Source organism: Panthera leo, chromosome E3 (genome assembly GCF_018350215.1).
Source record: "Panthera leo isolate Ple1 chromosome E3, P.leo_Ple1_pat1.1, whole genome shotgun sequence".
NCBI lineage: Eukaryota > Metazoa > Chordata > Mammalia > Carnivora > Felidae > Panthera > Panthera leo.
This window is the reverse complement of record NC_056694.1, coordinates 41,215,254-41,241,551: the sequence shown is the minus strand read 5'-3', so window position 1 is coordinate 41,241,551 and position 26,298 is coordinate 41,215,254. Positions and strand designations below refer to the sequence as shown.

The 26,298-nt window shown below is 54.7% G+C and overlaps 5 protein-coding genes across 6 annotated transcripts; all 5 read left to right on the top strand.

Moving 5' to 3' along the window:
- Window positions 1-8,009: 8,009 nt before the first annotated feature.
- On the top strand, window positions 8,010-9,556 carry LOC122210363 (hemoglobin subunit zeta). The gene is made up of 3 exons (XM_042923074.1): window positions 8,010-8,196; window positions 8,983-9,187; window positions 9,347-9,556. The coding sequence occupies exons 1-3, from the start codon at window positions 8,102-8,104 to the stop codon at window positions 9,473-9,475; spliced, it is 429 nt and encodes a 142-aa protein (XP_042779008.1). The 5' UTR covers window positions 8,010-8,101; the 3' UTR covers window positions 9,476-9,556.
- A 674-nt stretch (window positions 9,557-10,230) lies between these two features.
- Window positions 10,231-11,026, top strand: HBM (hemoglobin subunit mu). 2 transcript variants are annotated; one of them, XM_042922230.1, is made up of 3 exons: window positions 10,231-10,367; window positions 10,528-10,732; window positions 10,833-11,026. In XM_042922230.1, the coding sequence occupies exons 1-3, from the start codon at window positions 10,276-10,278 to the stop codon at window positions 10,959-10,961; spliced, it is 426 nt and encodes a 141-aa protein (XP_042778164.1). In that variant the 5' UTR covers window positions 10,231-10,275; the 3' UTR covers window positions 10,962-11,026. The 2 variants fall into 2 exon arrangements, with proteins under 2 accessions (XP_042778164.1, XP_042778163.1); XM_042922229.1 differs by having other exon boundaries at window positions 10,243-10,367; window positions 10,549-10,732.
- Window positions 11,027-12,606: 1,580 nt separating this feature from the next.
- LOC122209636 (hemoglobin subunit alpha-like) lies at window positions 12,607-13,440 on the top strand. Its single transcript, XM_042921681.1, has 3 exons — window positions 12,607-12,755; window positions 12,871-13,075; window positions 13,218-13,440. Exons 1-3 carry the CDS (start codon window positions 12,661-12,663, stop codon window positions 13,344-13,346), a joined length of 429 nt encoding a protein of 142 aa, XP_042777615.1. The 5' UTR covers window positions 12,607-12,660; the 3' UTR covers window positions 13,347-13,440.
- Window positions 13,441-17,097: 3,657 nt separating this feature from the next.
- On the top strand, window positions 17,098-17,931 carry LOC122209634 (hemoglobin subunit alpha). Its single transcript, XM_042921676.1, has 3 exons — window positions 17,098-17,246; window positions 17,362-17,566; window positions 17,708-17,931. Exons 1-3 carry the CDS (start codon window positions 17,152-17,154, stop codon window positions 17,834-17,836), a joined length of 429 nt encoding a protein of 142 aa, XP_042777610.1. The 5' UTR covers window positions 17,098-17,151; the 3' UTR covers window positions 17,837-17,931.
- Window positions 17,932-19,540: 1,609 nt separating this feature from the next.
- On the top strand, window positions 19,541-20,597 carry HBQ1 (hemoglobin subunit theta 1). The gene is made up of 3 exons (XM_042921937.1): window positions 19,541-19,926; window positions 20,077-20,281; window positions 20,369-20,597. Exons 1-3 carry the CDS (start codon window positions 19,832-19,834, stop codon window positions 20,495-20,497), a joined length of 429 nt encoding a protein of 142 aa, XP_042777871.1. The 5' UTR covers window positions 19,541-19,831; the 3' UTR covers window positions 20,498-20,597.
- The last annotated feature ends 5,701 nt before the right edge of the window (window positions 20,598-26,298 follow it).

The window sequence follows — 26,298 nt, the reverse complement described above, 5'->3', positions numbered from 1 at the left end:
CGCAGAGGGCACTCCGGGGGCGTGGTGTGTGGGCCTAGGACACTCGGGGTCCGGATGGGGTGACAGAAAGTGCACCCCTCGGCCTTTATTTCTGGGGTCAGCGCTAAGCCCACCTGGCCCCACTGACTCTGCTGGGGCGCACCATGGGATTCCTCTGGGATTTATCCTATTTCCTAGTTTATGCTTGATCTTAGCAAGAAAGGAGTAATGAGTGTACCTAGTCCCTCATTTATTCTTCCACCCTTCCACTAAACACACACACACACACACACACACACACACACACACACACACACACACATTTTTGATGCACAGGATGCCCAAGCATTTTTGTAGACTCTAATACAACAGCTAGAAAAAGCAAAGCCCCCTGCCCCATGGAACTGACAGTCTAGTCCCAGATACAGATGTGATATTCAGTCAGATCACAGCTCACAGAAAGGAAAAAATCATTTTGCTCATTATTAGAGAAATACAAATTAACACTACTAAAAATGAAACCTCACTGATATCCAGACTTTGACCACACTGTACTGATGGTCCCTTCTACAATGCAGTCCCTTCTACCACAGAGACTACACAAGCTTAGTTTTCTCAGCACTAGAAAACCCCAGTCCATCATCAGGCATTGACTGAATGTAGCATGAAAGCTCACACAGCAGAGAACTGTGACCTGAAAAAAAGAACGAAGACAATTTGTAATAGTGGCTGTGATGTCCAGGATTTATCAGGTAAAAAGGAAAAGAAAAAAGAAAGAAGCAGAAGTGAGTGTGTGTGTGTGTGTGTGTGTGTGTGTGCGCGCGCGCACGCGTGTATCATGGTGGCTTTTCTGTTTTTCTGTAAGAAAGGAGAGGAGGGGGAGCCTGGGTGGCTCAGTCTGCAGAGCATGTGACTCGTGACCTCTGGGTGGTGTGTTGGAGTCCCACACTGGACATAGAGTTTACTTTAAAAAAAAAAGAAAAACAGTGAGAGGAGATACAAATGTGTGTGTGCATTTGTGTGTACTCACAGGTGTGAGTATGTGTACATTTTGACACACATGTATGATTACGATCATAGCTCCTGTGTGTGCACTTGTGTTTATAAGTTTGTGTGCATTTGCTCTTTTTTTTTTTTTTTTAAGTAAGTGCTATGCCCTGCATGGGACTTGAACTCGGGACCCCGAGATCAAGAGTCACACGCTCTACTGACTGAGCCAGCTAGGCGCCCCTTGTGTTTGCTTAGTTTTGCAAAAGGAAATCCTTCAAGGATAAAGTGGAAATGATTACAAATAATAACACGGATGGACATAAAGAAGGGGTGGAGGGGCTCCCCCAAGGCTAACTCTCTGGATGGTTTTACTTTTCAATCATGTAAATCTTTTACATCACCAAAAATAGAATTAAAAAAAGCAAAAAATGACAACTTGAAAAACCCTGCTCGTTTTCCACGGCAGCTGCTCCAACCCACGTTTCCAGCTGCAGTGCGTGACGCGCCGGTCTCTCCACTGCCTCACCGATCCTTGTTCCTGGTTTTTTTAATAGTACGTATCCCGTTGAGTGTGAAGCGCTACTTCCCTGTGGTTTTCAGTTTCGTTCCTCTAACGAGTAATGAGGTTGAGCATCTTCTCATGTGCTTTCTGTGTCTCTTTTTTTAGAGAAAAATCTATTAAAGTCCTTTGTCCATTTTTAAATCGGGTTGTGTTTCACCCTTTCCATTGCCAATAATTTTTAACCCGACTCTAACCAAGCCTTTAGATCTGACTTCCAGTGCACAGGAAATGCGTGGATAAAGGCACGGTCTTAAAAAAACAAAAAATAAAAACGAAAAAACCCCCACAAAACTTCAAGTAAAACCATCAAACCAATGCAAAATGTAGAACATTCTGTAAGACAGCTTGTCTGGACTATCCAAAAAGTCACTGATATGGAGAAAAGGTGGGTGTGGGGTGGAAAGTTTCTGGGATAAGAGAATAAAGAGACAACTGAAAGCCTATGTATGAGCCTGGGTCAGATCTAAATTTGAAAGATTGAACAAATTTTGGTGATGAGCGAGGACATGTGATGCGAAAGAATGTTAATTCACTTAGATTGGCGATAAACCTGTGGGTATTTATGCAGGAAAACCTTAGTCTAGGAGATGCGTGCTGAAGTGTAGACAGAGCTTCAGGAGGACTGCCACACAATTCCATATTTTTGGAAGAAACGAAAAGCACACCCAGATATATTCCTACATGTGCTGATAATGCAAACATGGCAAATGTTCACAACTGTGGGACCCCAGTGGTGACAGTGAAGGGGACCATCGTTCCATACTGGGACACACTGGGATATGAAGGGGACCTAAAGGGGAGCCTGGGTGGCTCAGTCGGTTGAGCATCTGACTTCGGCTCAGGTCATGATCTCGCAGTTTGTGAGTTCGAGCCCCGAGTCGGGCTCTGTTCTGACAGCTCGGAGCCTGGAGCCTGCTTCAGATTCTGTCTCTCTCTCCTCTCTCTCTCTCTCTCTGTCTCTCTCTCTCTGCCCCTCCCCCACTCACACTCTGTCTTGCTCTCCTTTAAGAATAAACATTAAAAACAATTTTTTAAGGGGACCCGAGGGATACTGTAAGCTCTGAGCTCAATACTGCTCCTGTCACCCTCACTCTGCCCAGCCACCGGCCTCCTGGCTTCTCTTGAACAATGGAGGCACAGCCCCCTCTCAGGGCCTTTGGGCTTGCCAACCCCCTCTATGTGCTGCGCACTCTTCCCCTGAATGTCGCATGAATTACTCTCTGAACTACTCAATACTTGCTTACGTTTGCCACCTCAGTGACGTCTCCCCAGGCCACCTCATCTACAACTGCAACCCTTCTCAGCACTACCCGCCATGCTTTGCTGTCATTTTCTTTCTACGGTCAATGCCATCCAGCCAAAGAGACCACTGGGAACACGCCTGTAGTCAGAGTTGGCTTTGTCAACTCGTTGCCACGGAGGAGGCCGCCCACCACAGGGAACTGTGGTTCTGTGGGGCCGGCATTTAGCAACTTGGGCTCGAGGAAGCAGGACTTTGCCCCGGACTGGATGCTGCCAAGAGGTGGGAGTAGCCCTAGGATCTAGTATCTTAATAATTCCTCTCCAGAAGGTGAGAAGAGCACAAGGAGGCTGGAGCCACCGTTGCCAAAGCAGCAGTCGCCCTCAGCAGCCAGGATGGGGGTGTTGGGCATTCCCGTGGCTTCTCTGTGTTCACACGGGGTTCCTCTTTGTCTCAAGCTCACAGTCCGAGGAGAAACGCGGGCTTTGCAGCAACAGCCCAGGTACCGGGGTCTTTACTCTTTCTCACTGCTGTGCTCACCTCCTGCACTCACTCTGTCTTGCAGACCTTCTAGACCAGAACATCAGTTCCAGAGAGGAGGCATTTCTGGGTGTGCCCTGCTGTGTCTCCAGCAGTTAAAGCTGGCCTGGCCTGGGATAGGTGGTCAAATGTAATCCATGAAGAGAGCACGGAGCTTCTGGGGGGTCTCAGGAGCCTGCCTGAGGTTGCTCCTGCTACTTGCCTGACATTAGGGTCTAGGGTTCTCGGTGCAGGAGAGACTCTGCCCTGGAGGAGGAGCCCAAGTTGGGACCCCCTTCTCCAGGGAGGACTCTGACTCAGGACTCCTGCCCAGGAGCGTGGGTGTGGGACACGAGGCGTGGTCTCACGTGCCTGTCTGCCAGGAGCCGGGTCTTTGGCATCAGCCTCGGAGATGCCCAGGGAGAGACGTGAATCTGAGGAGTCTCCTGAGGCCCTCACCCCGCCTCCAATGGGTTTGTGACTGGGGCCAACCTCTCCTCCACTCTGGGCCTCGGCTACCCCAAGGCCCCGGATGACACCAGGGATCCTTCACATTCCAAAAAACCAGTGCCCATCTGTTCTGGTGGATCTGAAGCCTCGAGTGTGTTGTCAGCTCCATGAAGACAGGAAGCCAGCCTCCTCGTCCACCATCGGGCAGGTAGTGGCCGAGCGTTTCTGCTGCTCCCAGCCCTGGGCTCTGCATCCGGGAGGCAGGGCCACCAGCTCAGGGGGTTGAGGACCATTAATGCACTCAAGTACTTTTGGGGAGCTTGCTCTGGGAAGTCCTGGTTGTTTAAGAAGCTTGGAGTAGACCAGGAAACAAAACGAAAACAAAAATTCTCTGCCTTCCTGATCTCATAGTCCACTGACAAACAAATAAAAACTTTCTTTCTGAGGGGGAAAAAAGTAGATCAGGCAAGATAGTGCACAGGCAGGGGTGGGGGGTTGCAATTTTAAACGGGGTGGTCAATTTGGGCCTATTAGTAAGGCGACACTTAAGGGAGTGACAAAATTGGGGAAGGGCCTTCCGGGGAGGGGCCCCAGGCGGGACTGAGGAGGACAGAAAGTGGGGAGCAGGGCTGGGATGGCAGGGAGCGGGATGGGGGCAGGAGACTTCAGCTCGCTCGCAGAGGATCAGAGACCACAGCAGTTTTGAGGGATGAGAGAGGAGCGTCCAAGAGGACTGCGGTTTCTGGCCCGAGCCTTGGGAAGAGAGGATGGTGCTGCTTGTCACCAGGCCCCGGGGAAGGGCAGGAGCAGGGAGGAAGAGGCTTTGAGGGAAGATCAGGGCCTCATGCGAGATGCACGGGTGAGGCTGCGAAACACTGCCTGGGTGCAAGTCTGAGCTCAGAAAGGACATGTGCACGGATGCCAGCAGGAGTCCCAGGTCACAGATGGAAGTTAGGGCCATGAGGTGGACGGAGGGCTGGCAGAGAGGAGGACAGGATGGGGGCTGCAGCACAAGTTTGAGGGCTGAGGACACAAGCCTATCCAAAAGAAGAAAGGAAGGGTGGAAAATGTGGGGGGGCAAAGTGTACTCCCAGCTTCACTCACCACTCAGGTAAAGACTGGGAGGTGTGTCTGGGACGGGCTTGGGCAACCGAGGCCCCAGCCCGCAGGAGGAGGGGATTCTGTGGATGCCCTGGGGACTAGGGAAGAGTCCCTGTGCTCTGCCCTCAGGCCCTCCCTGGCTTCTCCCCTGCTCCTCTCAGCAATGCTCTCTTGGGTCAAGGGCTGGTCTCATCTGCAGTCCCTGCCTCTGCCTGAGCCTCTGGGGATTCAAGGTTGGAAGGAGGTCAGGGCTGGAAGCCTAAGACCAGTTTTGAATCAAGGCTGATTCCGTCCCAGGCCTGGCACACTGAGAGTTCCTCCAATCCTCTCCCCAGCCTCCATTTCGCTGGAGACCCTCTCCTGGGAGGAGTTTCCAAGGTAAGGGGCTGGCAGTCTCCTGTGGGTCCCTTCCTCACCCCAGATTTGGGCCCGAATACCGTCCCCATCTTCTGTCAAGACGTGGACAGGGAAATCATTTCTGCTGAACTTCAGACTTGCTTAGTGACAGTGATAGCACCCAGCCAGCAAGGGCACCCACAGGGAGCCTCAAATGGCGACTTTTGGAATCATAGGTCAAGGCTTCCCAGGTGACTGGTTCAAATTCACCCAGAGCTGTGACAGGTACACCCCTGCTGAGTTGTAGGACGTAAAGATGCAATTTCGAGGGAGTTCGGCTAAGCAAGGAAAACAACCCTAAAACGTTAGTGTCAAGATACTGTGATGTCTATTCACCTCCATAGTCTGTAGACTCCTTCAAAAGGTCTCAAGAACCACGTATTGTTTTACGAACAGGAAGGGTGGCTTTTAGGATCCCTTCGAGGACAGATGCTAACTGCCCCCCTCTAGAGCTGGAGGGGAGGACCCTGGCAGCCCTGGACTTGGGAACAGGGAGAACCTCCCCCCACGTGAGTTCTCACAGGTTGGGTTATTGCACGCACGTGCGCACACACTAGGAATCTCTATGCCCAGTGTGGGGTCTAAACTCAGGACCCGAGATGAAGCATCGCATGCTCTCAGCTGAGCCGCCAGGCGCCCCTTATATGCATGTTCGTAACGTATCGCAGAGCCCTGGGAAAATAATTAAAGGGTTATCTCTGAAGACAAGCAGGTGAGAAGAGAACATTTTTTTGGAGAGAGAAAGAGGGAGAGAGAGAGAGAGATAAGCAGGGGAGGAGCAGAGAGAGACGGAGGGAGAATCCCAAAAAGGCTCTGCACTGACAGCACAGAGCCCCACTTGGGGCTCGAATTCACAAACCATTAGACCGTGACCTGAGCCGAAATCAGGAGTCAGGCACTCCACCGACTGAGCCACCCAAGCGCCTCTTATGATTTTGAAGTGATCTCTACATCCAATGTGGCACTTGAACTCACGACCCCGAGATCAAGAGTCTCACACTCTACCAACTGAGCCAGCCAAGTGCCCCAAGTTTAATTTTTCAATTAACTCTTTAAAGGGGCACCTGGGTGTGGAGCCTGCTTAAGATTCTCTCTCCTGGGGCGCCTGGGTGGCTCAGTCAGTTGAGTGTCCGACTTTGGCTCAAGTTATGGTCTCATGGTTCATGAGTTCGAGCCCCACATCGGGCTCTGTGTGGACAGCTCAGAGCCTGGAGCCTTCTTCTGATTCTGTCTCCCTCTCTCTCTCTCTGCCCCTCTCCAGCTTGTGCGCTCTCTCTCTCTCTCTCTCAAAAATAAATAAAGACGTTTTTTAAAAGTTAAATTATAACTTGATTTTAAAAGTTTAACATAATAGGGGCGCCTGGGTGGCTCAGTCAGCTGAGCGTCCGACTTCGGCTCAGGTCACGATCTCGCGGTTCGTGAGTTCGAGCCCCGCGTCAGGCTCTGGGCTGATGGCTCAGAGCCTGGAGCCTGCTTCCGATTCTGTGTCTCCCTCTCTCTCTGGCCCTCCCCCATTCATGCTCTGTCTCTCTCTGTCTCAAAAATAAATAAACATTAAAAAAAATTAAAAAAAAAAGTTTAAGATAATAAACATTTCCTCATAAGCACACCTTTTTTTGAAATACAGGAATTTTTAATAGGAAGGGGAAAAAAGCAGGACATACCATCTGATCATGTGTTTTAAATACAAGAAAGGGCTGGACACAATCGCACCAAACTGGTAAAAACTCTTCCCCTGTGGGATGAGAGTTACGGTTTTTCTCTTTTGTTTGCTTGCGCCCATGTTCTCACTGGGCTCCCACACTGAGTACATGTCACTAAAACCATTATGTGCTGTGAGGTGGCAGCTGAGCTGGGCCATCCTGGACCTTGCCATCTTTGGATGAGCAAGGAGTTTCGCAGGGGGTGGGGGGAGGGCGCGCTGAGCTTCCTCAGTGGCTCTTCCTGTCACACTCTCCCTCACAGGGGCTTGAACGGTGCACTGTGGGCCTCAGCCGAAGTGGGACGATTAACCGACTGAGCCGCCCAGATGCCCCTAGCTATAATTTAACTCAAAATACATTCACCCTTTGCAAGAACACATACTAACTAAAGGCACATATTAAGTACATTAAAATGGTTGCCTTATGGTAGAGAGGGGAAATGGAATAAGGTAAGAGGCAAAGAGGTGTAAATAGTACAGGCTGTGACGGGAAAGTGACAGGTAGGATTGTAGGCTCGGGTGACCCCAGACTCTGTGTGAAGAGTCTAGCCTCCTCCCAGCCTGGGTGCCCAGCTTGGAGAATCCCCCCAGTCGAGCTGCTGAGGGACTTGGCCTGTGGGGGAGAAGAACCTTATCCAGGTGAGGAAGGCACTATACACAGAGGCAGGAGCATCTGAAGCCAAGACTGTCACTCACACCCTGTGACACCTGGCCTCAGTTTCCCTCTGTGGACCTCCATTCACTCATCTGTAAGGTGATGCTACAGAAGCTTAAATAAAAGGAGGAGAGAGTGCTTCTGTGAAAGCCTGCTACCTTCTAGATCATCCTAATATCACAAGGACAGGGAACTCAGCGACCATGATTATAGAGGTCAGTCACTGGACTGGGCCCCGACCTCCCTGGAACCTGGACTCAGACTGTGGCCCAGTGCGGGGAGGGGGGAATGTTAGCCCTTCTTCACCCCACCAGTCCCACCAGGGACTGGTGACCACCCATCCTCACTGGGCCTGATAAGAGACCCCACCCCCACAGCCCTCTCCCCTCTCCAGACCAATGGCCACAGCCTGGCCCCCACCCCGGCTCTGTGTATATAAAGGGATCCCGGGGGGTGAGCACACAGAGGCCAGTCCTGGGCACACCCGGCTCCAGCTCAGCCACCACCATGTCTCTGACCAAGGCTGAGAAGACCATCATCCTGTCCATGTGGGCCAAGGTCTCCACTCAGGCGGATGCCATTGGCACCCAGGCCCTGGAGAGGTGAGTGCCAGATGGGCTGGGGTGGAGCCCCGTAGGTGACAGTGTGGAGTTGGTGAGGACAGGGGCCGGTGAGGAGAGGGTTCTCTGCGGAAAGGGTCCCTAAGGAGGGGTCAGCGAGGTGCGGGTTCTCTGAGAAAGGGGGCAGTGAGGTGGGCAGATGAATTGCACAGCCTTCTGATTGACCCTATGCTCACTGAGTCCTGAACAAGCACAGGCCCAGCATCTCACCAGAGGGGTGTGGATGCGTTTCCCCCAACACCTGACATGCCTAAGGAGGCAGTCAAGCATCTACAAGCACCAGGGTCTCTAATCCTGGGGCCAGGTGGTCCCGGGTGGTTTCCCTAAGAGATCTCCCTTGCAATGTGCCTGCAGGTGGCATTATTTCTGGCAGAGGGCAGGTACAGCAGGAGCCCGGTCAGGGGTTGGGAAGGAGGTTTTTGTGGCCGGAGCAGAGGTGAAAACGGGCTGGAGGCCTACAGTGGGTGTGCAGGGCCAGCTGGGAGCAAGGAGACCCTGGAAGAGGGCTGAGGTGGGGAGCAGGGGCGAGCCTGGGTGCTGGGAGGGTGTGGAGGCAGAAGGCCTTGGGACCATGGGGTGCAGCTTGGGGGAGGGGCAGCAGTCAGAGCACAGCACACCTCAGGAGGTGGTGCACCCGCTGAGCTGGAAGGCCCCAGGGCGGTGGTGAGGGGGCACTTGGGTCCTCAAGCTCAGAGGAGGACGCAGGGGTCGTAGAGAGGTGGACGGGGGCGCACGTTCCTCCAATGCTCAGGTCCCGCCCTCCCGCAGGCTCTTCGCCAGCTACCCCCAGACCAAGACCTACTTCCCGCACTTCGACCTGCGCCCGGGCTCAGCGCACCTGCGCACGCACGGCGCCAAGGTGGCGGCCGCCCTGGGCGATGCGGTCAAGAGCATCGACAACATCGCGGGCGCCCTGTCCAAGCTGAGTGAGATGCACGCCTACGTTCTGCGCGTGGACCCGGTCAACTTCAAGGTGCGCGCGGGGGCCGGGGTCCTGGCGGGGACGAGGCGGGGGGGGGGGGGGGAGGGGGCGGGGCGGGGCGGGGTCTCGGCCGCCGAAGGTGCTCCGCCCACCCCAGAGCACCCGCAGAGCACCGCGTCCTCGCGCTGAGCCGCCCTCCGGGCCCCCCAGCTCCTGTCCCACTGTCTGCTGGTCACGGTGGCCTCGCACTTCCCCGCTGACTTCACGGCCGATGCCCATACCGCCTGGGACAAGTTCCTGTCCATCGTGTCCTGCGTCCTGACCGAGAAGTACCGCTGAGCGCCGCCGCCAGGCCGGGGGCCGGCTGCGACCCCGCCCCTGCCCCTGCAACTTCCCTTAATTTTCCCCCCAATAAATGGATGCGGATGGAATGGGTCCTGCGTTCTCAGTATTGGCCGAAGGAGGGGAGAAAGTGAGGCATAGAAAGCGTAAGCCACAGGAACGCGGTGGACCCCAGTGTCACCACCGGCCTGGAGGCCACCCCGAGGGCGCTGTGGCTCGATCCCTGCGCCTGCGGACCCCAGAATCGGGAGAGAGTAGATCGGCCCCAGGCTGGTTCTCCGGGGTCCGAGGTGCGTTTGCTCCTGTCCTGCTTCCCAAATCGCCCAAAGATCGTCGCTTTACTCAGCGTGTCGCGTGCGTGTCGGCACTCAGGGGGCTTTTCCTCAAAGCCTGACACTATAGGTCCCGCACTGCGGGGACCCACGATACGCTTCCCGTGTCCCTAGCGGAAAAGAAGCGTCCCTGCCCAGCGCTCTTTCTCTCAATCCCTCCACTGGCTCCCTCCTGCACAGGCTCTGACGCTGCCCGCAGGGGAGGCACTCCCGATTTCGCGCAAGTCTGCAGCAAAAGCACGCGCGCACACACAGCGGCGTGAGTCGCTGCCGGTAACCCCCGGCCCCGCCCGCCCCAGGCCGTGGCCTCTGCAGCGATCGATCGGGACCTGGGCTGGAGGCATTTGCCCGAGCTGGCCGAGGGTCCCGCAGATAAGGGCGGGTGGGGCGCCTGGCAGGCGTGGGGGCTGCTATAAGGAGGCGGGAGCGGCGGGTGGGGCGGCGAGCGCACGCCCGGCCGGCGCCATGCTCAGCGCCCAAGAGCGCGCCCACGTAGCGCAGGTCTGGGACCTGATCGCCGGCCACGAGGCGGCCTTCGGGGCGGAGCTGTTGCTCAGGTGGGTTGAGGCGGGGTTTCCAGGGTCACAGGGAGGCGGACACAGGGGTTGGGGGCCCGAGTCAGAGGGGCGGGCCAGGCTGGGGTTCCGGGTGTCTGGGAGCTGCCGGCGCCGGAAGGACCCCGCGCGGCCACCCTCACTCACCGACCGGCTCCACCAGGCTCTTCACGGTCTATCCCAGCACCAAGATCTACTTCAAGCACCTGGGCGTCTGCCCCGACGAGGCTCAGCTGCTGACCCACGGACAACGCGTGCTCGAGGCGGTGGGCGTGGCCGTGCAGCACATCGACCACCTGCGCGCCGCCCTGAGCCCGCTCGCCGACCTGCACGCGCAAGTGCTACGCGTGGACCCCGCCAACTTCCCTGTGAGCCCGCCCCCGCCGCGGTGGAGTGGGCGCCCCGGGGTTGGGTTAAAGGAGAAAGTGGCTGCCGCAGACCCCCTCTCACCCGCCCCTCCTCCCACAGCTGCTGATCCAGTGTTTCCAGGTGGTTCTGGCTTCCCACCTGCAGGGCGAGTTCACCGTGCAGATGCAGGCGGCGTGGGACAAGTTCTTGACCGAAGTAGCCACGGTGCTGACTGAGAAGTACCGATGAGTCCCCTGCCCCACCGGCTTAGGTCTGTGCGTGTCAATAAACAGGCCTCAAATGGCCAGACCCTGCCCGTGTGTGTTCTTTGGGGAGCAGGTGGGCCGAGAAGCTGGGCAGAAGCTCTGGGTCCCGCGCAGACTCCTGGAATCTTAGGGCGCCATCACGAACCCTTGCGGACCAAGAACCAGGGGCCCAGGAGCCGGTCCTTGGATCTCTCCAAACTCTGAAATGAGGGCGGTTGCTGGGCTGAGGGTGCTGGATCTTGGGCAGGGTGTGGACCCCTAAAGGCTTGAACAGAACAATTGCCCTCCTCTGCCGAGGAAACGGGAGGGGCAAAGTGGGTGCCAGGATGACAGGGGTCTTTGGGAGCAGTTCTCACCCAGCTCCAAAGCACGTCTACACTCACCCACTCCCGCACTCACTCCTTCATTCTTCCTCCAACCCTCCCACTGGGAGCTGGGAGCCAGAATTCAGAATTCGCAGCTCTTTTGCAGACAAACATGGGCACCAGGCCCAAGGGTCAGGTTTCCGGCCTGAGGTCAAACAGACTTAGGGGCCAGGCCTCCTCTGACCCCCGGCGCCTCCTCCCCTCCCCACGACTCTCAATCTGCAGCAAACCTTGCCCTGGCCAAGTTGGGTCCTTTCTCTGAAATTCGTGGGGTGGGAGACTGGGGTGGGATGTCCCGATGGCCACAGTCAGGCACACACAGCAGGGTTCCGACCCAGTTCACAGGATAAGCTCTGTGACACTGGACATGTCCCTGGGCAGTAGGAGCCTAACGCATCAATGTAAAAGCAAACAGAGCAAACGACCAACAAAAAGCCCTACCTCGCTGGGTCTTTTGAAATAATTTAAAAGGTCATAAGGCAGGCTCAGTGCCTGGCAGGCACTTGGCCATCCAGCCCCACCTATGCCTTTCAGTATCTGCAAATCTCCCAGCCAAGCCGTTCCTCGCCTGCTCTCCCCACCCCCGCCCGCCAGGGTCAATCTCTCCCCTCAGCAGCAACAGGGCAGGAATCTTAGCTCTCTGCTCAGAACCTTGGTGGACCAGGGAATAAGGCCAGGGACCCTGGAAACTCTCCCAACTCGGAATGAGGAAGGTTCCCCAGATAGCAGTCTCGGCGGGTGCGGAGCACTGCAGGGAGCCCTGAGCCCCAGTGGCAGTCCACACTCACGTCCGACGGGTGCTGGAGCCTAAGCCGAACTACCCACCCCCATCCACCGTCCGCGCCTTCACCTGTTAACCCCGCGCTGCCTAGGAGCGCCCGCCCACCAGTGGCGGCAGGAGGGCTTGGAGGGTGTCAACTCTCATTATCTCCTTCACCTTCACGTTAACACGGACAATCTACAGCCCTTGGTCCTCGGGAAAGTCTGGGGCGAAAGCAGCTCGTTTTACTTTAGAAAATAGCCGCGCTCGCCTTCCCGACCGGCAAACAGCCCAGGTCGGGGCGGAACGTGGGTGCGCGACAGATGGGTGGGGAACCTGTGTAGGCTTCCCAGAATCACGGGGGCAGGATTGGAGAAGGCACCTCGGCCTGCGCGGAACCGGGAGAGGGAGGGCTGCCGCCGGCCCAGCGCACCTTCTGGCCCCGCGCCAGCCAATGAGCGCAGCCCGGGCAGGCGCGCCCCGCGCGCCCCGGGCATAAAGGCTCCGCGCCCTCGCGGCCCCGCACCTTCTGGTCCCGACACAGATCAGAACCAACCATGGTGCTGTCTTCCGCCGACAAGAACAACGTCAAGGCCTGCTGGGGTAAGATTGGGTCCCATGCTGGCGAATATGGCGCAGAGGCCCTGGAGAGGTGAGCACCCAACTTGCCCCTGTGGGCACCCGGCACCCGGGCTCAGCGACCCCTCGCGGTCCTTGTCCTGGCCGCCCCGCCTAACCGTGGCTCGCCCACCTCTTCCTCCCGGCAGGACCTTCTGCTCCTTCCCCACCACCAAGACCTACTTCCCCCACTTCGACCTGAGCCACGGCTCCACCCAGGTCCAGGCCCACGGCCAGAAGGTGGCCGACGCGCTGACGAAGGCCGTGGCCCACATAGACGACCTGCCTAACGCCCTGTCGGATCTGAGCGACCTGCACGCGTACAAGCTGCGTGTGGACCCCGTCAACTTCAAGGTGAGCACCGGGCTGGGGGACATCTGCGGTGGAGGGCTCGTCGGACTCTGCTGGCAGGAGGGTAGAGTCCCTTGGGTTCCAGAAGGTGGAGTGCGGGCAGCCGCGTCCGCCGACGCCCCCTGACGTCCCCCCCTCCCCGCAGTTCCTGAGCCACTGCCTGCTGGTGACCCTGGCCTGCCACCACCCCGAGGAATTCACCCCCGCCGTCCACGCCTCCCTGGACAAGTTCTTCAGCGCTGTGAGCACCGTGCTGACCTCCAAATACCGTTGAGTGAAGCCGGGGCGATCGTCCTGAGGGCCCGGGGCCTCTTGGGCTCCGGGCACCCGAACTTCCTGATCTTTGAATAAAGTCTGAGTGGGCTGCAGCCTCTGTCTTCTTTGTGGCTGGCCTTCGTGTCTTGTCGTGGAGGGGGGTGAGGTTGGGGGTGGGGGTGGGGGTGGGGGTGGGGGTGGGGGAGCGGTGATTCTCCTCCACTGGTACCAGGGACCTCTCTGACTTCGGAGGGAGAGGGCAGGGGAGTAAGGCTGATGCTTCCAGGAATGTGCTGAACCCTGTTCAGGCCTGGGAAGGGCCAGACTTCCAAGGGTCCCTCTCTGGGGTGAGAGGTAGGGGAGTCTTAAGATTGCCACCTTCTTTTGAAGTCTAACACCCATTAAACAGTCTAGATCAAAACAAACCACAAAAACACAGCACTCCTGGTGCAAATGCGGGCGCTGGACAGTTTCTCTGAGATTCCCACCTCCTTCCTATCAGAGGGAAGGTGGGCTGGAAAGGGGGTTGCAGCCCCTCCCACCTTTCCTGGGTCACAGTAACCCTCCGGGGGATGGCGGGGGTGGGGTAGAGTCGGGGAAGAAGAGTGGGGCAATGAGCTGGGGGAATGGTCAAGGTTCACTTGGGGAAGCCCTTTAGCAGAGCGCCTTGCTCCCTTGTCCTGCAGGTTGTGAGGCACACTAACATCTCACTGTTGTGCAGCCATGTGTCCCCCAGCTCATCGCTCCCCCTATTCAAACTCCCAAGGCTCCTGGGGCCTCCCAGAAGTTCTGCCTCGGTGCTGTGAACAACATTTGGAAAGTCCCCTGGCGGCAGTGCTGAAGCCCTGGGCTCAACTTCGCACACCCCACCTGGGCTCTGCAACCATCTTAGGGACCCCACCAGGGCCTCCAGCCCAGTCTGAGCTCAGGGCAGCGCGCAGTCCTGGGTTGTCTCAGGACAGTGACAGAGCCCCTTGCTCCCCACTCTGGACAGTGGGGGTTGCCTCTCCTCCTGCACTGCACACCCTTCCTTCACCCCGGAGCCCAATTCACTTTTACTTAAATATAGAAAACACTTAAGAAGTAAACTAAGGGGGCACCTGGGTAGCTCAGTAGATGGAGCGTCGAACTCTTTATCTCAGCTCAGGTCTTGATCTCAGTGTCGTGGTTGTGAGTTCAAGCCCCCTGTTGGGCTCTGTGCTGGGCATGGAGCCTACTATAAACAAATAAACTAAAATTCGCCCATGCTTTCACACACAAGCCACGCGCGCGTGCACACCCACACACACCATTTTTGTGTTATTCAAAGTTGGGAAAGAGAGTCGCTGTGCCCTGTCCCACACCTCTGCAGAAGTAACACAGTTATCAGTTTGGGACTGAGCCCACTGGCTTCTATCCTGTGCTGAGGGGACACAGCTACATCTATGACTACACTCTCCTTTTTGGTTAAAAATATCGTCATACCCTAGATATTTTTCTGCAACCTGCTTTTCTCATGGAACTGTGTCTCCACTACATCTCTTCCAGCAGTGTATCCAGCTCTTTCTCATGTCACAGATTTATTGGCCATTTCTCCATTTCTTTTTTTAATGCCTATTTATTTATTTTGAGACAGAGAGTGAGAGAGAAACAGTGTGTGTGTGTGTGTGTGTGTGTGTGTGTGTGTGTGTGTGTGTGTTTGGGTGTGGGTGTGGGTGGAGGAGGAGGAGAGAGAGGGGGAGACAGAGAATCCCAAGCAGGCTCCTTGCCATCAGAGCAAAGCCTGACATGGAGCTTTATCCCATGCAACATGAGATCATGACCTGCGCTGAAATAAAGAGTTGGTGGCTCAACAAACTGAGCCATCCAGGCGCCCGGTCATTTCTACATTTCTGTTAATTTCCTGTTAATATCCTTTGTCCATTGTTCCCATTAGTCATTTGTTTCTCCCTTTTATATATATGTGGGAGCTCTGACCATGTTAAGAATGTAAGCCATTAGCTGAGATATGTTCCTCAGTCTTGCCTTAAAAGGACTCAGTGGCAGAGGGATTGGAACAAGATGAAGAAGGGGGGATTGTCCCTGGCCTGGGAGGTGGGTCTTGGATGCCTCTAAGCCCCCAGTGTCTTATCCTTTTTGGTGGGCCAGGAGAGGGCCTCTGGCTCTGACAGAATCGGGAAAAGCGTGGAGGTAGGAAGGGAAAGCGGACTGAGCTAGGGGGAGAGTCCTGTGTGAACAAAATTAGAGGAACAGAAACCAGGAGGTGGAGCAGAAGGGGGAATTGCTGAGAGTTGTCCAGAGCTTCTTTCTTCCCAGTCAGTTTGACCATTACTTCCTCCCGGGCACACAGGGAAGGTCTTGCGGGAGGGCCCTAGGAGAGGGATGGGGGCAGAGGGTGGTGCCCCCCCACCCGTCCCCAAAGGGAAGTCTTCTTCCCAAGAAAGGACGTAGCGGTGGCCCCTCCCTCCCTTTTCCCCTCGCCAAGCTCTGATGTTCTGCCTCATCGTGCCCATCACACCACCTACTAGCCCGAGGGACTTGTCACCAGCTGGAGTTCCTGCCCCTTCCTACCACCCCACTGGAAGCTCCTCCCCTGCCCCATGCTGTGGGGTCTGACCAGCTTTATCATCCCCACATCTCCCACCCCCATTCTGCGGCCACAGAGGCCTTCTCTCCCCTTCCCCTCCACCAAGTGATGGGTAGCTCCCCCTGAACTCTACTCTGCCTATTACTGACTCATCTTCCAGTCTTACTTCCTCAGGGAAGCCCACCATGATCCCCAGACTAACCCTGATATCCTTGAAAGCCTCATCCACTCTCTCCATGCTTCCTTGGGTCCTTTAACAAGGTTTTCCACTGTATATGTACTTGTGTGATGATTTGGTCACTGTCCCTAACTAGGCTGGAAACTCAGGTCTTGTCCAGCCATTCGCTTTATTTATCAACTCAACTACTATTTGCCTCATGAGTCTTGTGTCAGGCACAGTTTACAGCACTGGATGTGTCATCGTGACCCAGGACGGTGGGGGAGAGAGACATTCGTTCACACAAGGTCTCAGATAGGAGAGGCCTGCCTCTGTGAGTCCCCGACCTGGGGTGCAGCAGCCACCACCCTGGAGGAAGGAGCTTGAGCCTGGAACTCTCCTACCCAGCCCTGCAAACTCTGCCCCTTGGTTCCTTCTGCGATCGGCACTCAGTGGCAGTCGATGGCTATTTGTGTAAAGAAAGGGGGTTGGGAGAACCAAGCCTGAGGGGAGCAGAAGGGCTATTGGGTGGGAATTCTCGAGTACATGTGAGGAAGGACCCCCTTGTGTGCACATCTCTTTCCGCCCCGGGCTAGGACAGGCCTTTCTTTCCACGACTAACCGCCCGTTCTTTCACTGATTCCGCCCAAGTTAATACATGTCCGGGGAGTGCCAAGCCTAGATCAGGGTAGGTGGCACAAACTGACTACTCCCTTCCGATCCTCAGGAGAGCACAGCCTGGGGATAGGGGTGCTCGGGGACCCTGAAGGGTGTCACTGAGCTCACGTGTTGGAATAACGGGCATCGAGCCACCTCAGCAAACCGACCCTCACTAACTGGGGTCTAGGATACCACTGCCATGGCCGTGAAGAGGCGGATGGGAGGAAGACACCCGAACCCTCTACAAAGCCTGGAGCAAAGCCCCCACCGCGCCAGGCTGGCGCTGGCCGCTCGCTGGCGCCCCCTGCCGTCCGGCCGAGTCGGCCCCGCGCCAGCCAATGAGCGCAGCCCGGGCAGGCGCGCCCCGCGCGCCCCGGGCATAAAGGCTCCGCGCCCTCGCGGCCCCGCACCTTCTGGTCCCGACACAGATCAGAACCAACCATGGTGCTGTCTTCCGCCGACAAGAACAACGTCAAGGCCTGCTGGGGTAAGATTGGGTCCCATGCTGGCGAATATGGCGCAGAGGCCCTGGAGAGGTGAGCACCCAACTTGCCCCTGTGGGCACCCGGCACCCGGGCTCAGCGACCCCTCGCGGTCCTTGTCCTGGCCGCCCCGCCTAACCGTGGCTCGCCCACCTCTTCCTCCCGGCAGGACCTTCTGCTCCTTCCCCACCACCAAGACCTACTTCCCCCACTTCGACCTGAGCCACGGCTCCGCCCAGGTCCAGGCCCACGGCCAGAAGGTGGCCGACGCGCTGACGAAGGCCGTGGTCCACATAAACGACCTGCCTAACGCCCTGTCGGATCTGAGCGACCTGCACGCGTACAAGCTGCGTGTGGACCCCGTCAACTTCAAGGTGAGCACCGGGCTGGGGGACATCTGCGGTGGAGGGCTCGCCGGACCCTGCTGGCAGGAGGGTAGAGTCCTTTGGGTTCCAGAAGGTGGAGTGCGGGCAGCCGCGTCCGCCGACGCCCCCTGACTTCCCCCCTCCCCGCAGTTCCTGAGCCACTGCCTGCTGGTGACCCTGGCCTGCCACCACCCCGAGGAATTCACCCCCGCCGTCCACGCCTCCCTGGACAAGTTCTTCAGCGCTGTGAGCACCGTGCTGACCTCCAAATACCGTTGAGTGAAGCCGGGGCGATCGTCCTGAGGGCCCGGGGCCTCTTGGGCTCCGGGCACCCGAACTTCCTGATCTTTGAATAAAGTCTGAGTGGGCTGCAACCTCTGTCCACCTCTGTCTTCTTTGTCGCTGGCCTTCGTGTCATGTCATGGAGGGGGATGAGGTTGGGGGGGGTGGGGGAGCGGTGATTCTCCTCCACTGGTACCAGCGACCTCTCTGACTCCGCAGGAGGTGACGGAAGGGGAGGGGAGTGGGGCCGGACCTGCTGCCAGTGCAGGATTTGCGGGCCACCCCCGTCCCTCTCTCTGGAATGAGTGCCATTTCCTGCGTTTCACTTCAGACCTTTCCATTGGAGCTCGGATTTGCTCAAATGATGAACTGATTTTCCATCTTTACGTTTTATGGCACACACTTGGGCTGAGAGCTGGTGGGCCTCCAGCCTGGACCTCTGAGCTCTCCGTGGCTCTTCCTGAAGTTGCGCTCCTCAGAGTCCCCCGCAGTGCCCCCACACCCGTCAAGCGCTTACAAAACACACATGCAATCCCGAGGACATTGTGGCAGGCAAACGGTGCAATGGCAGGTGGCGGGCAATTTCCTGGAGGCATCTCTGTCACTGGTGTCACTTCCAGGACATTCACTCTGCAGATGATGATGGCCTGGGGCACCATGGATCCAGAGGCCTGGTTTTGGGCCCAGCTCAGCGTTTACTTCAATGCCCAGAGGCTGGCACTCCTGAGGCCCACCGACTCCCCCTGGCAGGGCAGCAAAGAGAAAAGCCAGGGCCTGGGAGCCTGCACTCTCACACTCTTCCCCCACCCCCACCCCCCCCCACGCCAAGCCGCTAGTGCTTAGGGGTCTGGTCCTGGCAGCCATCCAGGCCTGAGCCCCCAACTAACAGCAGTGTCCTTTCTTCCCTAAGAGTCATCCTTGGAAAATGATATGGCAGGTCTCTGCCTCAGTTTGTGCTACTTTTAACAGAGCTGGTGGCACAGTGTGAGCTCCCAGTAAGAGGCAGTCTCCTTCTTTTATTATTAGGGAAAAATGAGGGCCGGGGCTAAAGGTGGAAACAACCCAAATGTCCATAAGGGGATGAATGGAGGAATCAAGGGTAGTCTATCCATACAGTGGAATATTATTCAGCCATTAAGAGCTGTGAAGCACTGACAGAGGCTACAACGTGAGCGAAAACATGCTAAATGAAAGAAGCCAGTCACAAAAGAATATATAGTGTGTGATTCCACATAGAGGAAATATCCAGAATAGGCAAATCCATAGAGACAGAGAGCAGACTGGTGGTTGCCAGGGACTGAGGGGAAGGGTTGTGGAGCGACTGCTAATGGGCACCAAGTTTCCATTTAGGATGATGAAGTTCAAGAACTAGATAGTTGTGGTTGCACAACATTGTGTGAATGTGGTTAAAGACACTGAATTGTACACTTTAAAATGGCTACTACGGTAAATTTTATGTTATATGAATTTTCCAAAAAAAAAAAAATTTTTAATGCGTAGAGTGGCGCCTGGCAGGTATCATCACTGAGATACAGTGGAGGAACTTAATAAATGTTTACTGCCCTGAAAGGAACATATGCCATGAGCTTGACAGTTGTTATCTGCTTAATTCTCACAGCGACCTTGGGAAGAGGACATTTTTATGTTCCTTTTTTACAATCAGTGCGAAAACAGACTCAGAGAGATGTCATAATAGGCTGGGGAGGAAGGGAGGGAGAATAAAATTCGGTGTCCCCTGATGATAATAATAACAAATTATTAGTTTCCATATAATAAACAGTACAAAAATGGGGCCGCGGGGTTCATGGCAATAGGGCAGGTCCCAGACTCTGGGACCCCTCAGCACCGGGGCCAGGACCCCTCCGGACTACTCTACGAGCAGAAGCGGGGCGCGGCCGCGGCGTGGCGCCCCCTGGAGGCCGCGGGGACGCACCAATCGCGTCCGTGCTGCCATCCGGCGCGGAGCGCTCGCCGCTCAACGCCGGACCCGCGATGGTGCTGTCCGCCGCGGAGAGGGCTGCAGTGCGCGCGCTGTGGACGAAGCTGGGGAGCAACGTTGGGGTCTACGCGACCGAGGCCCTGGAGAGGTGCGGGCCCGGCGCCCCTCCGGCTCCCCGCCTTGGCGCCTGCCCCGCGGATGCCGTCCCCCGCCGCTCCTGGCGCCCTTCCTCCCCAAGCCTCCCCACCCCCCCCACCCTCGCCCTCGGATCGCACCTCACTAGCCATTCCTCCCGCAGGACCTTCCTGGCCTTCCCGACCACCAAGACCTACTTCCCCCACTTGGACCTGACCCCCGGCTCCGCCCAGGTCAAGGCCCACGGCCAGAAGGTGGCCGACGCGCTGACGCGGGCCGTGGCCCACCTGGACGACCTGCCTACCGCCCTGTGGGCTCTGAGCGACCTGCACGTGCGCCAGCTGCGCGTGGACCCCGTCAACTTCAAGGTGAGCACCGGGCCAGCGCTGGGTCAGCGGTCGCCGAGAAAGGGGGTGGAGAAGGACGGCCCCGGGCGGGACTGCCTCTCTCCGCAGCTCCTGGGCCACTGCCTGCTGGTGACCCTCGCCCGGCACTACCCTGGAGACTTCAGCCCGGCCATGCACGCCTCGCTGGAAAAGTTTCTGAGCCACGTGATCTCGACGCTGGCCTCCAGCTACGGCTAAACTCGGAGAGGGGCGCCCGCCGCCCAGCCGCCCCTCCCGCGAGTTCCAGAGTTTGAGTAAAGTCCCCGCAAGAAAGCCTCAGCCTGCATGCTTGTGTTCTCTCTGGGGGCGTGCGCTGGTCTGCGGAGGGGGGGGGGGGGGGGGGGTGGTGTCTCGGAGACGCCGGAGTCGCACCCCACCGTCGTTAGACCCGGGCGCGCCCCCGCCTGCCCGCTGGGCGCCCTGGGCGATCGAGGGAAGGTTTAGGTCGCCCCCACCCTCAGCGGGCGAGGCCCGGACTCCTTCCAGGTGCAGGCGAGCCGGCCTGGCCCCGCCGCGTGGCCCCTGACCCAACCAGAACCGCGGCCCGTCCCGGCCTCTGGGAACGTGAGGGAGCGGCGCCCCCTGCCGGCAGAACCTGCGCAGATCCCGACCCGTGTGCTGCTGGAGGGGCCTGGGGGCCTGGGGGTCCCGGGAGCCTCGGGGGGGCCCCGGCAGGAAAGCCCCTCCTCCAGACTCTGGACCTGGTGGGAGGAGGCGGGTCCTGCCCCAGCACCGGTGAACTGCCCACTTGTGTCCGTCCCTATTTCCCTGCTGTGGTGTCCGTCATCAGATTAGCCCACAGAAGCCTTCCTCTGGAGATCTGTAGACGACTTTTAGTTCATCTTATGCACTGAAATTACTTGCCCATTTTTTCCGTCTGTATCTGGGGGGGGTGGAGGGGAGAGCGGGACACTTCTTCCAGACACACTCAGCTCCTCCTTCAGGGTTGTGGGCCTTGTCAGTGCTCCAACACGGACTGCTCTGAGCAGGCATTTCCAACCTGGGAACAGAGGCCACAGTTTCACTTCAGCTAACTACAGATACTGGACAAATGGTTTCAATGGGTTTTTTTGTTCTTGTTTTTGTTTTTGTTTTAAAGCTCTATACCCAGGGGCGCCTGGGTGTCTCAGTTGGTTGAGCCACCGACTTCGGCTCAGGTCATGATCTCACAGTTTGTGAGTTCCAGCCCCGCGTCGGGCTCTGTGCTGATAGCTGGGAGCCTGGAGCCTGCTTCAGATTGTGTCTCCCCCTCTCTCTGCCCCTCCCATGCTCATGCTCTGCCTCTGTCTCTCAATAACAAACAAACATTAAAAAAATAAAAAATAATGAAAAATAAAGCTCTATACCCGATGTGGGGTTTCAACTTACAACCCTGAGATCAAGTGTCATATGCTCTATTGACTGAACCAGTCAGACATCCAAATTAAATAGTCCTAAAAGCATCAAAGAGCAAAGAAGAGGATAAGGAACCTTCTGGCCAGAAACCAAGTAAAGGCGAGGACTCAGAGAGGGAGAGGTTATCACAGCACCTAAACTACCTGGGTCCTGAGGTATTTGCCAAAACTAGCAACATTGGGCTAGAATTTTCTTCTTCATAGGTAAAAAAGGGGGCAGTATAAGGTGATGTGCTCCATAGGTGACTCTTCCCCATAAAGCTTGGGCCCCAAAAGGCTACACCTACTGGAGAATTCTCTTCTTTCCCCAAAAAGGGGGCCTTAAAAAAAATACCTTGGTGGTAAGCAGAAAAGGGAACATCTTTTCCTGATAAATCAAAATCTGATGTTGACACTCTATGGCTCTGCAGCCCAAGTTTGTATCACCTGAATGGTCCCCCAAAATCTCAGGCTATGGATCTCATTTAAAACGATCCTGGACTCCCTCATAGGCACCTGGCATTAGGAAGTAAGTCCTTCCTAGATAAAGGCACTTTACTATAGGGCACAAAGGGCAGGGCACCTGGGTGGCTCGGTTGGTTAAGCATCTAACTTGGGGTCCGGTCATGTTCTCACGGTTCGTGGGTTCAAGCCCCGGATTGGGCTCTGTGCTAATAGCTCGGAGCCTGGAGCCTACTTCAGATTTCTGTGTCTCCCTCTATCCCAGCCCCTCCTTGGCTCACACTCTCTCTCTCTCAAAAGTGAACATTTAAAAACATTTTAAAAACCCCAAAATCCCGGGGTGCCTGGGTGGCTCAGTTGGTTGAGAGTCTGACTCTTGATTTTGGCTCAGGTCATGATCCCACGGTTGTGGAATGGAGCCCTGCATCAGCCTCCATGCTGAGTGTGGAGCCTGCTTGGGATTCTCTCTCTCTCCTCCCCCCATCCCCCGGTCCATGTTCTCTCTCTCTAAAATAAAATTTTATTATTTTGAAAAGTTTATTTTTGAGAGAGAGAGAGAGAGAGAGTGCATGAGAGAGGGGGGGAGGGGCAGAGAGATTGGGAGACAGAGCACCTGAATGGGGCTCTACTCTGACAGTAGAGAGCCTGATGCAGGGGCTCAAACTCATGAACCACAAGATCATGACATGAGCCAAAGTTGGCCACTTAACCAACTGAGCCACCCAGGAGCCCCTAAAATAAAATTTTTTTTTAATTTAAACATTAAATAAATATTCAATGGCTAAGTTTAACAGATAAAACATAGTCACAGAGAGAAATAGTGAACTTAAAAATAGATCTGAATTAAATTCTCCGGATCCTGCCTCACCCTATCCTGACTCTACTAAAGGATGCACTTCAGGCAGAAGGACAGTGAGCCTGGGGAGAAGCCTGAGATGTAAGAAGGAATGAATAACAAACAACGTGCTAACACAAACACTGATTGTATATAAAATCACATATGAGATTAGAAAGGAAAAAAAAAAAAAACCTACAGACATAAAACACCAGATATTAATAACTAAGTCAGAATTGAGTCATGACTCAATGGCAGTTAAGTGCTCTTAAGTCCTTATGTCATCTGGGAGGGAAACATGTTTTTATTAACTTTAGATTTTGCTAGTTGTATTACTTTCCTATCGCTGGCTAACAAACTTAGTGACTTAAAACAGCACAAATTTGGGGCGCCTGGGTCACTCAGTCGGTTAAGTGTCCAACTTTTTTTTTTTTTTTGAAGTCTTTTTATTTGTTTATTTTGAGATACAGAGAGAGTGCATATGGGGAAGGGGCAGAGAGAGGAGAGAGAATCCCAAGCAGGCTCCGCACTGACAGTGCAGAGCCCGATGTGGGGCTCAAACCCACAAACCATGAGATCATGACCTGAGCCAAAGTTGGACGCTTAACCGACTGAGCCACCCAGGTACCCCAAGTGTCCAACTCTTGATTTCAGCTCAGGCCATGATGTCACAGTTCCTGAGTTCGAGCTCTACACCCAGCTCCGTGCTGACAGGAGCCTGCTCGGGATTCTGCCTCTGCCCCTTTCTCCTCCTCCCCTGCCTGTGCTCTCTTCCTCTCAAAAATAAACATTAAAACACCACCACAAATCCATTCTCGTATTACAGTTTGGGAGGGCAGAAGTCCAAACTCAGTCTCACTATGCTGAAATCAGGAGATCAGATGGATTGTGCTCCTCCTTCAGGAAGCTCTGGGGGGAAATCCATTTCCTTGCTTTTCCAGCCCCTAGAACTGCATTCCTTGGTTCTGGGCCTCTTCCTCCATCCGTAAAGCTAGTAGTATCTTGCTTTCTTCTGTAGTCACATACCCCTTGCCTGCCTCTAGTAAGGACCCATGTGATCACAAGTAGGCCTATCTGGATGACCCAAAATAATTTCTCCATCTCAAAAATTTTAAATTTTTTTTTCATGTTTACTTCTGAGAGAGAAAGAGAGAGAAAATGAGATGGGGCAGGGGCAGAGAGAGAGGGAGACACAGAATCCAAAGCAGGCTCCAGTCTCCCAGTTGTCAGAAGAGCCCAACATATGGCTCGAACCCATGAACCGTGAGATCATGACCTGAGCCAAAGTCAGACATTTAGCTGATTGAGCCACCCAGGTGCCCCTCCCCATCTCAAAATTCTTAATCACACCTTCCAAAGCCTTTTGCCATATAAAGCCACATTCACAGGTTCCAGGGATTAGGACCTGGAGGTCTTTGGTGGCTATTATTCAGCTAGCATACCACAATACATTAAGCACGTACGTTGTCAATTCCGGAGCAACCATGAAATAGAAATGGAATGTCTGACTTCCAAAGTAACGGAGAGAAAAAAGTAGGAAGTTAAAATACTCTAAAACAGGGGCACCTGGATGGCTCAGTTAAGATCCAGTTCTTGGTTTCAGCTCAGGTCACGATCTCAGTTTATGGAATCAAGTCCCATGTTGGGCTTTTTGCTGACGGCACAGAGCCTGCTTGGGATTTTCTCTCTCCCTCTCCCTCTCACACACACACACTCTAAAAATAAATTTTAAAAATAAAAAAATAAAACACTGAAGCACATGGGTGACTCAATTGGTTAAGTGTCTGACTTCAGCTCAGGTCACAATCTCACAGTCCTTGAGTTCTAGCCCCGTGTCGGGGTCTGTGCTGGGGCCTGCTTCGGATTCTGTGTCTCTGCCCCTCCCCTGCTTTTGCTCTCTCTCTTTCAAAAATAAGTAAACATTTGTTTAAAAATTAATAAAATAATTAAAAACTATTCTAAAACAATCCCCTCAAAAAGGGGCAAAAATGGAAATAGAATGGGCATGGCAAGGGGAAAGCTCAAAATAAGATGGTGTCAACAAGACCAAATATGTTAACTATATGGACCATAAGTGACTTCATTGATCCCGGTAAAGGATAAAGACTGGACACATGGACAAAGACAAAAAGCACAGACTCAAAAAGTGTCAGTAATAAAAGTACCTCAGGATCCCCACCTCCTGGTGTTCATACCCTTCTGTAGTCTCTCCACCTCCTTTTGAATGTGGGTTTTGCTGTTTTTAATATAAACAATAAATAAAACAAAGTTAACCTTTAAACCACTTTAGGGCATACAATTCGGTGGCATTTGGCACATTCATACTATGCAACCAACACCACTAACTAGTTACAAACCTTTTCATCACCCCAGAAGCCCTGTGCCCCAGGTCACTCCCATTCCTCCCCCAGAACCTCTGAAGATCATTTGTCTACTGTCTGTACGGAACCGGTTCTAGATAGTTCATATATGTGATCTTTTGTCTCTGGCTTCGTTTTCACTTAACATAATGTTCTCAAGGCTCATCCATGCTATAGTACGCATCAGAACTTCAGTCATTTTTATGACTGAATAATATTTCATTGCATGAAGAGACCACATTTTGTTCGTATATAATGCTGCAAAAAACACTGGAGTGCAGAGAGCTCTTCAAATCGGTGTTTTCGCTTCCTCTGGATAAACACACACTAGTGGAATTATTGGATCATATGGTATTTCTTTTTAATTTTTGAAGGAACCTCCATACTGTTTTGCATATTTTGTCTTCTATCCATCCAGCTGCTGATGGATACTTGGTTGTTTTCACCCTCTGGCTATTGTGAAAAATGCAGCTATAAACGTGTGTGCACAAGTATCGGAGTTCTTGCTTTCAGTTCTCTTGGGTATGTTATCTAGGAATGTAGTCATTGGGTTACATAATTCTAACTCGTTGAGGAACTCATTGCCGGACTCTTCTCCACAGTAGCTGACCTATTCTGTGTTCCACCAGCAGTATTTAGGGTTCCAGTTCCTCCACATCTTCACCAGCAATTATATTTTCTTTCTTCCTTTTCCCCTTTTTTTCTTTTTTGAACTGTGGCAATGCTAGTGGATGCTACGGCTTGCTTTTAACCCACAAAATTCTGAAAGGGGACTGGATGTCGCTTCCATGATTAATAACGCCTCTCTTGCTTGGAGACTGTCTCCCTTGCTGGCTTGAAGCAGCAAGCTGCCATGCTGTGGCTGCCCCATGGGGTGGACCTCTTGTTGACACCCAGAAGGTAGCTAAATGCTGCCAGCAACCATGTGAGTGTGGACCCTTCTCCAGAACAGCCCCAGAGGAGACCCCT

Excerpts from the sequence above, each read along its gene's own strand:
- HBM (XM_042922230.1), top strand. The coding sequence starts at position 10,276 with ATGCTCAGCGCCCAAGAGCGCGCCCACGTAGCGCAGGTCTGGGACCTG. Across the intron at positions 10,368-10,527 it reads GGGGCGGAGCTGTTGCTCAG|GCTCTTCACGGTCTATCCCA; the intron begins GTGGGTTGAGGC and ends CGGCTCCACCAG. Across the intron at positions 10,733-10,832 it reads TGGACCCCGCCAACTTCCCT|CTGCTGATCCAGTGTTTCCA; the intron begins GTGAGCCCGCCC and ends CTCCTCCCACAG.
- HBQ1 (XM_042921937.1), top strand. The coding sequence starts at position 19,832 with ATGGTGCTGTCCGCCGCGGAGAGGGCTGCAGTGCGCGCGCTGTGGACG. Across the intron at positions 19,927-20,076 it reads GCGACCGAGGCCCTGGAGAG|GACCTTCCTGGCCTTCCCGA; the intron begins GTGCGGGCCCGG and ends TTCCTCCCGCAG. Across the intron at positions 20,282-20,368 it reads TGGACCCCGTCAACTTCAAG|CTCCTGGGCCACTGCCTGCT; the intron begins GTGAGCACCGGG and ends CTCTCTCCGCAG.
- LOC122210363 (XM_042923074.1), top strand. The coding sequence starts at position 8,102 with ATGTCTCTGACCAAGGCTGAGAAGACCATCATCCTGTCCATGTGGGCC. Across the intron at positions 8,197-8,982 it reads GGCACCCAGGCCCTGGAGAG|GCTCTTCGCCAGCTACCCCC; the intron begins GTGAGTGCCAGA and ends GCCCTCCCGCAG. Across the intron at positions 9,188-9,346 it reads TGGACCCGGTCAACTTCAAG|CTCCTGTCCCACTGTCTGCT; the intron begins GTGCGCGCGGGG and ends CGGGCCCCCCAG.
- LOC122209634 (XM_042921676.1), top strand. The coding sequence starts at position 17,152 with ATGGTGCTGTCTTCCGCCGACAAGAACAACGTCAAGGCCTGCTGGGGT. Across the intron at positions 17,247-17,361 it reads GGCGCAGAGGCCCTGGAGAG|GACCTTCTGCTCCTTCCCCA; the intron begins GTGAGCACCCAA and ends TCCTCCCGGCAG. Across the intron at positions 17,567-17,707 it reads TGGACCCCGTCAACTTCAAG|TTCCTGAGCCACTGCCTGCT; the intron begins GTGAGCACCGGG and ends CCCTCCCCGCAG.
- LOC122209636 (XM_042921681.1), top strand. The coding sequence starts at position 12,661 with ATGGTGCTGTCTTCCGCCGACAAGAACAACGTCAAGGCCTGCTGGGGT. Across the intron at positions 12,756-12,870 it reads GGCGCAGAGGCCCTGGAGAG|GACCTTCTGCTCCTTCCCCA; the intron begins GTGAGCACCCAA and ends TCCTCCCGGCAG. Across the intron at positions 13,076-13,217 it reads TGGACCCCGTCAACTTCAAG|TTCCTGAGCCACTGCCTGCT; the intron begins GTGAGCACCGGG and ends CCCTCCCCGCAG.